Genomic DNA, 12505 nt, shown 5'->3' with positions numbered 1-12505 from the left:
AGACAGGTAAGTGTCCATTTTTTTTAAGTCAGCAACTGCAGTATTTGTAGCTGCTGGCTTTTAAAAAAAAAGGTGGACCTCCGCTTTAAAGTGGCCCTGTCAATAAATTCACACTTTACAGAAAGCAATAGGGATCCTATTAACATTACCAACTTACTTTATTAGTACCTCTTTGTTTTTTTTTCTTCTTCTTTTTTTTGATGATTGTATTTAGTCAGTTTTGGCAATAAAAAAAGTACAAAACATTGACTGCAGGTCAGAAATTGCAATACAAAGACATGCAAGTGTGATAGTAAACCAAAAGAAAAACGTCAGCATACAAAACAGTACCTGTGACTAATACAGGAACAGTCCCTACACTAACGAGAGTCTAGAATGTAGGACTTCTCTATATACAGAAGATAAAGATGACCTAATGGCAAAATCCACACATTTATTTCCCACAATAGGAGGAGGAAAGCAGCACATATACAGGTGAATATTCTAGCGGAGAATATGGTAACATTTAGCATAGTTCAAACAAGTTGACAGTCAACCACCTGAAGCATGCTATGAATACAGTCAATCAAAGACAGTGAGTGGAGACTCAACCCCCCCCCCCCCACACACACACACACACACCTTAACAAACTTTGTTCAAGTAGGTTGCTTTATAAAAAAGGGAGGCCCTGTTAACCAATTCCTTCCAAGCTTCTAATGTTGGAGCTGTAGCCTTTTTCCAAGACAGGATAATACGTTTTCTTGCATAATATATGCCTTCTCATCCTCGGCCTCGGACGAGAGGACATCCGTGATAGGCAGAACACTGAACAGAGGCTCTGCTGGGAAAATTGGTGTTCCGCCTATCATGGAACAGCCTGAGGAGGAGGCGCGGCTTTTGAATAATGGATGGCCGCTGTCTGACACACAGGTACCCGGCATATAAGACGACCCCCGACATTTGGGGCATTATTTTAGATGCAAAAAGTCGTCTTATACGCCGGAAAATACGGTACCTCTTCTTGATGTGAATAAAAAAAACTGGTGTTCCCAGCAGCCTAAGTCACACTTCTATGGCTGCCAATTATTGCTGCTGAAAGTTTGATGTTTTTAAACAGCAGCAAGATTAAAGGATCAAAAAAGTAGCCCTGGGGCTCAAAATTGAAAACTTTAAAGAGAAACAAGGTACTTAAAATATTAATAGGCACAGAAACAATTCTTTACATTAAAGAAATCTGTCAAGTGAAAAAAATCTTGGCTGCCATTGCTGATCTTCCTTTGAAAATGCTATTTCCCAATCGACCATTCTTGACTCTCTGGCTTTAGTACTTTTTGAGTCCCGCTCATGGTCAGTTGACCCTTAATGTACTGAAGCCAGAGACCGCTAGACAACTAAACATTTTGAATGTGCATCAGCAATAGCAGCTTACATATTATTCTTATGTTATTGGAGTGTTTGTACATCGATTTTAACGTATTATTTTTTTTTTTTACTGTAGTCCACCCCATTAGGTATCTTACTGGACAGTCCTCCACAAGTATAAATGAGGACTAGACCTTAATGCTGGTTCTCCTTTCTACTTCTGTATTTTTCTTCTCCTAAACCATTAAAAAGATTACAGTTCCTCTTTAACCACTTAACCCCCAGACCATATTGCTGGTCAAAGACCAGAGCACTTTTTGCGATTCGGCACTGCGTCGCTTTAACTGACAATTGCGCGGTCGTGCGACGTGGCTTCCAAACAAAATTGGCGTCCTTTTTTTCCCACAAATAGAGCTTTCTTTTGGTGGTATTTGATCACCTCTGTGGTTAATAGTTTTTTCACTATAAACAAAAATAGAGCGACAATTTTGAAAAAAATGAATATTTTTTACTTTTTGCTATAATAAATATCCCCCAAAAATATATATAAAAAAATATTTTTCCTCAGTTTAGGCCGATGCGTATTCTTCTACATATTTCTCGTAAAAAAAAATCGCAATAAACGTTTATTGATTGGTTTGTGCAAAAGTTATGGCGTTTACAAATGGGGGGTAGTTTTATGGCATTTTTATTAATATTCTTTTTACTAGTAATGGCGGCGATCAGCGATTTTTTTTTTCCCGGTACTGCGACATTATGACACATTTTTGGGACCATTGGCATTTTTATAGAGATCAGTGCTATAAAAATGCATTGGATTACTATAAAAATGGCACTGGCAGGGAAGGGGTTAACACTAGGGGGCGGGGAAGGGGTTAAGTATGTTCCCTGGGTGTGTTCTAACTGTAGGGGGGGTGGACTCACTAGGGGGAAATGACTGATCGCTGTTCATACATTGTATGAACAGACTGTCAGGCATTTCTCCCCTGACTGGACCGGGAGCTGTGTGTTTACACACACAGCTCCCGTTCCTCGCTCTGTAACGAGCGATCATGGGTGCCCTGGCGGTGATCGCACCCTATTTGCCGCTTCGCGCAGGGGAGCCGATCTGCTGCCGTATAACTGTTATACGGCGGCTGGTCGGCAAGTAGTTAAAAGATTCCAACAACATGTTAATTTCCACAGTAAAGAGTAGGTTCCATGTAGCCCATAAACCGTATTGTAGTTAGAGGTAAGTACAGGAGAGCCAGTCCAGAATGTTGAAGTCTAAAGTGTTTATTTCAATACAGGGAACAAGCAAAATCTGTATGGTAACCCAACACATTTTGGGGACTCAAAGGTTTCCCTTCCTTGTGGCGCGATCTATAGGTTGAATATTGGGAGACTCCAAAAGTTGATGGCTAATCGGAGTGAAATGGACAGTTAAAGAGGAGTTCCACCCAAATTTGGAACTTCCTCTTAACCCACTCCTCTCCCCCTTACATGCCACATTTGGCATGTAATTTTTTTGGGGGGGGGAGTGGGGGCTTCAGCACGAGTGGGACTTCCTGTCCCACTTCCTCCTTCCTGTAGGCGACTAAGCTTAGTCGCCTTCAGGAAGTGGCTGCTGTAGGCGATCGCCTAGGACACGTCACAGGTCCTAGGCGATCTCCTTGCCAATTACAGGGCGCGGCGCCGGGCCGCGCCGCTCGCGCATGCGCAGTGCCGCGCCGCTCGCGCATGCACAGTGGGTGCCCGGCCGTGAAGCCGAAAGCTGTCACGGCCGGGTGCCCACACTGAAGATGAAGACGCTGGCCGGGGAGGGGGGGAGAGGAGCGGAGCCCCGGCCGGCGCGTCGCTGGAGCATGTAAGTGCCTGTTTATTAAAAGCCAGCAGCTACACTTTTTGTTGCTGCTGACTTTTAATAAACATACAAATGGCTGGAACTCCCCTTTAAATATGGTGTGTTTTATTTAAGCACTCTTATGAATAGTCGATTGTTGCAACCTTCACTCTAAATATCCACCAACGTTTGGAGTCCTTCTCTCAAATAAACAAAAATGTGACAGGTTCTCTGTGGATGGATTTTGGTGTCTGACCAAGTTACTAATATTTGAGATCTTTGTATTTGGATTATTATAACTAATCTGCCATGATGCTTTTAGAGCAAAGGAAAGGAGAGATTATGTGGAGATTATGGGGAAATGCACAGGATTAATCTGGAAGCTGTGCGGGTTTGCATAAGCACTTAACCTGTACTGTATGTACTCCTTTTTAGAAACAGTGGTAAAGTGAACTTTTGTGGGCCTGCAGAGATGCTCAAACTCTGGCCTTAGCCCTATGTTAAATTTAGTTTTTATCAAATCTTCTAATAAAACTAATATAACTTTTTTATTCACACTTTACCAAGGCCCCTTTCACACTTATACAACGATTTGTGATGGCAAAGTAGCATGACAAGTCGTTTCCCATGATTTCCAATGACAACCATTCATATTAGTACGACTTTAAGTTGTTCCGTCTTCAAAGTAGTCCCTGTACTACTTTGGTCCGATTTTGATGCCACTTACACAGGCATTCCCTGAAATCGCGTCCGCGAATCGCGGTAAGATCTCGCAAGTTTGAAGTCACACTAGTGTGACAAGGGCCTTAAGCAAGTCGCACTTTATATGATTGTAACAGAGTATCTCTTCAGATTCATAGGAACATAAAAGAACTGAGAGACACGTAGGGGGTTATTTTTATATTTTTGCATATATATTTATGTGGGTGTAGTTAGCAAATATTGCAAATGGTTATTTATTTTTCTTATTTAGCAACATTTAAAAAAATTGTCTAGTTTATGTTAAAGCGCTTTTTTTTTTTTTTTTAATGTTTTAAACCTGACTAAAAAACGTTTTCTTGTTTTTTTTGTTTTAATTTTTCACAATGAACTTCTACTTTTGTTTAGGGGTACGAGGGATGGCTTTGTTCTTTCATTCACACGCATGCAACAAAATTTGCAAAAGCATGGGGCTGACGCCATTTGACCTCTCGCCAGAGGAAAAATCGGTTCTGGAAAACAGCAGCAAGTTGTTGGTAAATACCTGTTTTTTTTAATATGATCTTTATTTATGAGGTTATAGTTTGGACATAACTCTGAGCGATAATACAAAAACACTGCGATGAAATGCTCAGAACCTCATATTTCTACAAAACCTGCGGGCTGCGACATACTAGTATGTCATGGTCTTTCTTCCAGGTTTGAGGCGCACATACGCATGCCCCCTTCCAACCTGTGCTGTGATTGGACACAGCACAAGTTTGGCAGCTTATTTCAGCCAGTGATTTTGGCTGAAGTCAGCAGATCACACACACAGTTCTGTGTTTACAAAAACAGAGAACACTCTGTACTGTGAACAGCGATCTGGCTAGAGAAAAAACAGCCACATAGTTAAAGCGGTTGTATACCCTGTTATTTTTTTTTTACACCTGTAAAGGAAAAGCCATAATGAGCTAGTATGCACCGCATACTAGCTCATCGGACACTTTTGACACGTTTTTGGGACCAGTCACATGTATACAGCGATTAGTGCTATAAAACTGCACTGATTACTGTGTAAATGTGACTGGCAGGGAAGGGGTTAACACTAGGGGCACTGAAGGGGTTAATATGTTCCCTAATGTGTGATTCTAACTGTAGGGGGAGGGGGACCTCACAAGGGGAGGAGACGGATGTGTGTTCCTCTGTACTGGAAACACACATTGGTCTCCTCCAGTGCCGATCCTGACCTCCCTGGGGCCCTAAGCAAAATTACATGGCACATTAAAAACTAGAAGCGGGGGACGCTGACGACAGTGACATGTCACATTAAAGAAAGTTGAGAAGCGGGGGTAGGGGGTGTTCTGCTGTCGGAAATGATAATCTTATATTAAATTGAGAAGCAGGGGGTGCTGACTTCTTACCTCTTCTCCCATGCAGCCAGCGAGTTGAGAAGCGGGGTGAGGGGGTGAAAATTACTTCCCACCAGACGGGGCCTCTAGTAATTTGGGGGGCCCTTCGCAGCTTTGCGGGGCCCTAAGCGGCTTGCATAGTGAGCCTATAGGGCGGATCGGCCCTGGTCCCCTCACCGCTGACAGGAGGTGGATCTGTGTGTTTACACACACAGATCCACACTCCTGCCGTGTCTGCCGGCAATCGTGGGTGCCCTGCGGACATCGGGCCAGGAATAAAGGACATCATATGACGTCCACCCGGAGGGTGGCATCATTTTATTCTGGCTCGGTATGGAAGGGGTTAACCATGGTCACTGTCAGATTCATAATGGATTCAAGTTGCCCAAATTTTTGTTGGTAAATACCAGTTTTATATGTGGCTATACAAGAGCAGATCTGTCACCCAGAGGTGCAGTTGATGGGAGATCAGGCAGTTTCATTTGAATTAATTGCATCTGAGATCTCAATGTCAATGACCTTGGGTCAGTTTGGCTTGACTTGTGTCATCGCTTTGAAAAACAAATACAGGGCTAGATTCAGCAAGAATTTACGCCGGCGTATCTATAGATACGCCGCGTAAATTCAAAGCTGCGCCGGCGTATCTTCTTTCTGTATTCAGAAAGCAAGATACGCCAAAATTAGGCTAAGATCCGACTGGCGTAAGTCTCTTATTTTTTGTATATATATTTACGCTGGCCGCTAGGTGGCACTGCTGTCGATTTCAGCATAGAATATGCAAATGACCTGGATACGCCGATTCGGAAACGTACGTGCGCCCGGCGCATTTTTTACGTCGTTTACATTAGGCTTTTTCCGGCGTAAGGTTGCTCCTGGGTCTATGAGGCGTACGCAATGTTAAGTATGGACGTCGTTCCCGCGTAGAATTTTGAAATGTTTACGTTGTTTGCGTAAGTCGTTAGCGAATAGGGCTGTACATAAGTTACGTTCACGTCTAAAGCATTGACGATTTGCGGCGGAATTTCGAGCATGCGCACTGGGATTCTTTTACGAACGTTCGCGCCGTTCGTAAAAAACTTCAAATACGTGGGGTCACACAAAATTTTAATAAAACACACCCACATCATCCAAATTTGAATTAGGCGGGCTTACGCCGGAGCACATGCGCTACGCCGCCGTAACTTAGGGCGCAAGTTCTTTCAGAATACGGAACTTGCTCCCCTAATTTACGGCGGCGTAACGTATCGGAGATACGTTACGCCCACACAAGATTACGCAGGGCTACCTGAATCTAGCCCACAGACTTTTTGGAAATAAGGACTATGTATGTTTCCATTTCTTAAAAGTAGTCACTGTTGATCCATTGACTTCTGGAGTGGGTTGAGTACCTCTTTACCTGCAGTGTGAAGTGAATTGTGTGCTCAATAACATAGATGTATTGTCAGGAGGATAGAGTTGCAGCATTGGCTCTCTGTGGGCCTCGGCTTTTCTTTGTTCTGCATACAGCGTGTACAAGAAGGCTTGCCAATCTCTAAAAACATCTCAGTAGTCTGCAGCAGTTTCTTGTAAAATGACAGCATTCTCTAACAGTCTTGTGTTCTGTTACAGCAATCTGCCCAGACAGTGGTACGTGGCATAGAAGAGAGATGTGGCAGCAGTCGGGTGAGGACTATGTCAGGAAGCCGTCCACCACTCCTGTCTCGCCTCTCAGAGAACTCTATGGATGGCAACATGAGTGATCCAACATTTGATTCTCTGCCGAACTCCCCTTCCCCAGTCACCCCGCAGGGCCACAGATTTGATGTGCATGGTAAGACCAATTTCCGTCAATGGGATTGGTTCATTAAAAATAACTTTCTTACCACTCCATAACATTGTTTCCATTGACCCATGATTAATAGGTTTTAGTAAGGTTTCCCAGAGACCTGAAAATTATTTTAGGTGTTCCTCTGGCCTAAAAAGGTGGAAATAGTTTGCTGTGGACTGTCAACTGCTGTTCTAGATGTAAAATTGTCAAAATCCGGTGAGGGTCATTGCATGTCTATGAAGTAGCTTCATTCTGCCTCCCTGAACAATTTTTTTCTAGAACTGATTTCAGAGACACATTTATTTAGAAAATTTTAAACTTTAAAATAAAATTGTCCCAAAAGTATAATTTCCCTTTTTAGGGCACTCTCACACTATGGGGTTGATTTACTAAAACTGGAGCGTTCAAAATCTGGTGCAGCTCTGCATAGAAATCAGCTTCCAGTTTTATTGTCAAAGCTTAACCCTTTAATGACTAAGCCAAATTTCTGACATTTGGTGTTTTACAAGTTAAAATCCATATTTTTTGCTACAAATTACTTAAAACCCCCAAACATTATATACCAGTATATTTTTTTTAGCAGAGAATCTAAAGAAAAAATTACGATTGTTGCAGTATTTTATGTCACACAGTATTTGTGCAGCGGTGTTTTAAACGCAACTTGTTGGGAAAAATTAACTTTCAGGAATTTTAAAAAAAATTAAAAAGTAAAGTTAGCCCAATTTTTTTGTATATTGATGTTACACCGAGTAAATAGATACCAAACATGTTATGCTTTATAATTGCACGCACTCGTGGAATGGCAACAAACTACGGTACCTAAAAATTTCCATAGGCAACGCTTTAAACTTTTTTTTACGGTTACCAGGTTAGAGTTAAAGAGGAGGCCTAGTGCTAGAATTATTGCTCTCGCTCTGACGATCGCGGCGATACCTCACATGTGTTCCCCCCCCCCCCCCCCCAGCTCCTCTGGTATAACAACCAACCGAATGGCTTTTAGCTGCATCAGTTGTTATGCCTGGGTAGCCAATCGCCGGTGATCTGCCGTGCTGGTTCCAGCTATCATGGAAGTTCCAGCGCATGCGCAAGCTGATGTGCTGAGATGGTTCCAGCTATCGGGAAAGTTCCTTCAAGGACTGCGCAGGCGCAAACTTGCTGACGGAAATCTCCGAAAGCATCCAGGGCCACGTGGATTTCGAGGTAAGTGGCCAGTTGGCCTCACATCCTCACTTCGCTCGGACGGCTCGCTCCGTTCGCTCGGCCTCCTGGCTCTTTTTTTTAACATCCTCCAATCCACGGGGACGTTAAAGAATGAGCCTGGATGCCGGCCGAGGTTCGGAGATTTCCGTCGGCAAGTTCGCGCCTGCGCAGTCATTGAAGGAACTTCCCCGACAGGGGAACATTAAGGACAAGTCACCGGCTCTAAACAACGGTACCGTGATGATGCCGAAACCAGAGGACGCATATATGCGTACGCTCTGCGGGAAAGGGTTAACTGAACAAGCAAAGGTTAGGAAGCCGATTGGTTACCATGCACAGCGGCACCAGATTCTGAGTGCTCCATTTTTAGTAAATTTACCCCTATGTTTGGCAACTGGTGTAATTCTGCATTGAATAAATACCAGTCACTGCAAAGGCACAGGTGCCCCATTAATACCACCATGCTGGTGTGATGTGCGTTGTGATGCAGTGCAGAAAAAGGGTCTATGCAATGTGCTGAAATGCGCATAACACTACCCCATCACTGCAGGGCAAAGCTGACAGCTACCAAGCGTTTAGCATATGGGCAGTGTGAAGGAGCCTTTAATCTTCTTGCACACATAATAGGTCTCCATTGTTAAAGGAAGATATTGCTCAGAACCTGCTAAGTTCAGGTCTTAAGGTTCTAGGCTGTAGTAGGCATACTGATTGAACGTTGTGCCATGTTCTTCAGCTGCCTATATTACATACAACTCCACAGTTGCTGAAAGATGGTCAGAGATGGTTTGATAAAAGAAAGCGATGCTCCCAGCCCCAGGCTGTTTTTGCAATTATTTGTCAGTTTCTCTTCTTTCTCGGAATGATAACATTTCCTCGGGCAGTTGGAGTTTTGCTGGTTATCACACAAAGACCTTTTCCAATTAGTTGTGAATGCTTTGAGTCCTTCAAAATATAAAATAAATAAATCAATGTTGAAGTGCTGTCATGCTATTCCTCTGGCTTAAATAAGTTCTAAAATTCAGGGTCAGTAATTAAAAACATTGAAACTATTGGATCAGTATGACAGTCAAACTAGAATTTTAGAATGGAAAAATCCACAGTGGTGGTCTGCACATTTCTCCTAGCAGTGGTTTACCTAAAGTAAGATTATGTGGCATAAAATGTGTGCATTAAATGAGTTTCCAGGCTTAGTCTTTTTTAGAATGGCCTCTTTGCTTCTTTTACCCCACCTCCTGTTATTGGTGGTTTAGGATTTCAAATTTGGGTTGCAGTGCCATCTATAGGTGAAACCCCGTATCACAGCATTAGAAATAACACTGGGGCAGATTCAGGTAGCTGGCGTATCGTTACGCCGATTCTCAAAGGCAGATACGCTTAAAAAATAGGCTTCCTCCGCCGACGTAACTTGAATGCGGCGGCGTATAATTGTGTGCAATATTACGTTGAGCGCTAGTGGCGCTTCCGTTGCTTTCGGCGTAGAATATGCAAATTACCTAGTTACGTCGATGCACGAACGTACGTGCGCCCGGCGGTAGTTTTTTACGTAGTTTGCGTAAGGCTTTTTCAGCGTAACGTTGCTCCTGCTATTAGGAGGCGCAGCCAATGTTAAGTATGGACGTCGTTCCCGCTTCCAAATTTGAATTATTTACGTAGTTTGCATAAGTCGTTCACGAATAGGGCATGATGTAATTTACGTTCACGTCGAAACCAATACGTCGTTGCGGCGTACTTGAGAGCAATGCACACTGGGATATGTACACGGACGGCGCATGCGCCGTTCGTAAAACACGTCAATCACGTCAGGTCATCCCACATTAGCATAAAACACGCCCCCTCTTCCACATTTGAATTACACAGGCTTACGCCGGCCCCATTTACGCTACGCCGCCGCAATTTACGGAGCAAGTGCTTTGTGAATACTGCACTTGCTCCTGTAAGTTGCGTCGGCGTAGCGTAAATACAATACGCTGCGCCGCCGTAACTAGGCGCGCAGGTACCTGAATCTGCCCCACCGTTGTATCTGTTAGGCTTCATTCATACTAGCACCATTAAACCTGCGTTTATATGCATTTGGAAGGCATCTCAAAATGAAAATAAATACATGTAGTCATTTTTCAAGAATGCCATTCACACTGCGTGTTTACCTACGTTATAGTGCAGTCAGTTTATTTGCATTCGAAAAAATAAAATTCTTTGTATCCAATATCCAGTTAGAAACTCTAAATGCATGTAACTATTAATAATATAAAAAAATTACATACGGTTAGAAATATAGCCTCTGAAGGTAAAAATCCATGACCACTTTAATAAGTCGTACCATCATCCAGATTTTGAATATAGAAAAATTGAATCTAAGGTCCCCAAACCGAAGAACCAAAGGGAGGGGGGGTGGGGCCATAGTTGGACTATCGCGGTACTGGTGAAATAAATATAAAGTGTACAATAACAGATATAGAAAACATTTTCATTAAATACAGCATCAATAAGACACAACAAGGGGTACAAAATTAAAATAATAACGACCATTCACAACACCAATATAGTAATCCCCAAAGGGGGAGGAGAACAGTGGGTTGAGGGTCACGACAATCATCTTGACTAGTTTAGCGGCTATAAGCGGCTTACATACGGTTAGGATATTGTATTCATTAACAAAGCTTTACAAATAATATATCCAAAACTTGATAAGATATGGTGACACTAATGTTACTTTCTTATTTTTTTTATTTAAGTCTTTGCTCAGTCATCGTCAATTGATAAACGATTTACTTTTTTAAATGTTTTTAACACAAAAGTTTTACTAGCTTTCTTAATTATGTATTAAAACTTTTTATACAGGTTGGCCTATTTTCAATGAAGTTGATAACCTGATGCATGAAGATAATAGCAGTCTGGATAGCCACAGAGTATGTTGCACTTAATTTTCTATGTTGTAAAAAAAAAATGTTTTTTATAGTGTTTTTTTTTTTTTTTTTAACAAATTGATTTTACATTTTGAAGGATTCTGAAAATGGTGGTGACAGCGGCTGTCCCAGTGAAAAGAGAAGTGAATCTGATGAAATGGAGCATCGAGTAAGTCGTAAATTATTGTTTTATATTCATATATTAATGACATATTTATGTGTATTCCTGTAATTTTATATATTTAACACACAATTATAATAAGTATGTTCATTTGTCTTGGTTTCAACCAGCTGCCATTTGAGATTTCCAGCAGGGGTAACCTATCTACTTTCTTAGTACAAATTTATTTTAAAATGAATCCCTAAAGCGGAGTTCCACCCTAAAGTGGAACTTCCGCTCATCTGATTCCTCCTCCATCCGGTGCCAATTGGCACCTTTTGGGGGGGGGGGGGGACAGGGTACCTGTCTTTGACAGGTATCCTTTCCCACTTCTGGGAGTCCAGCCGTGGCCAGCGGCCCATGTGTAACAGGTGCTCCTGGCGCCCGTTCCGCACTAGAACGCATTACGGCGACCGCGTGATGACGTCATCGTGCGGTGCCCCGTGCGTTCCACGGCACTTCTTTCAAATCACTGCCAATGCACTACAGCTGTCTTGTATCTGTCTCCTGCCTATAAAGGCATTCACCTGATACACAGACAGCATTCTATTATTGTCAGCCGTATCTCGGCCACGCTACTGATATTGGTGCCATCGCTGACCATGCTGCAACAACGCTCTACGCAACTACTACTACTTTAGTGCTGTTACATCTACCGCAACAGAGTGCCATTGCTGGGGACAACCTCGAGGCCTTCCTTGCTGAAAACCTTACACCACGGAATCACTGCTTACTACACTGAAGCCTGTAAACGGATAAGTAGCTGTTGTGTCACTTGTAGTGCCATAGGAAGATCTGCTTTTGTTCCATCTAATATAGTTGCTATTACTTATCATGCCTTGTGAATACCAACATACTATTTGGGATATATTGTTGTGCTAAGGACTGTTGCTGAGGAATACCTTTAAGGGCCAGCTACTTCCAAAGTACCGGAGTTATATTGCCTTTCATATGCAACTATAATTACCTAAGCTATATTGCTTCTCATATGCAACTATAACTATCTAAGCTATATTGCCTCTTATATGCAACTACTATTACCTGAGCTATACTGCCTCTAATACGCAACTACTGGTTGTCACTAAAACTCCTATCTACTACGAGCTTGACATAAGTACAAATCGCTTATAGGCCTTGTCCTAAATTATTGAACATGTTCGTTCTAACCTTTCCATTGTAGG

At 42.5% G+C, this 12505-nt stretch overlaps 1 protein-coding gene across 4 annotated transcripts in view; it reads left to right on the top strand.

Annotated features, from left to right (window-relative positions):
* EEF2K (eukaryotic elongation factor 2 kinase) overlaps nt 1-12505 on the top strand; it is a 173237-nt gene that overhangs the window by 141828 nt on the left and 18904 nt on the right. For all 4 annotated transcript variants that reach the window (XM_040356835.1, XM_040356836.1, XM_040356837.1 and 1 more), the window contains 4 exons: nt 4272-4399; nt 6863-7064; nt 11100-11167; nt 11262-11333. In XM_040356835.1, coding sequence (XP_040212769.1) covers nt 4272-4399; nt 6863-7064; nt 11100-11167; nt 11262-11333 — 470 coding nt within the window. The remainder of the gene's footprint in view (nt 1-4271; nt 4400-6862; nt 7065-11099; nt 11168-11261; nt 11334-12505) is intronic.

The sequence above is a fragment of the Rana temporaria genome, chromosome 6, assembly GCF_905171775.1.
Source record: "Rana temporaria chromosome 6, aRanTem1.1, whole genome shotgun sequence".
In the NCBI taxonomy this organism is placed as follows: domain Eukaryota; kingdom Metazoa; phylum Chordata; class Amphibia; order Anura; family Ranidae; genus Rana; species Rana temporaria.
Note: the sequence above shows the minus strand (reverse complement) of the source record. Positions and strands in the feature narration are given on the sequence as shown.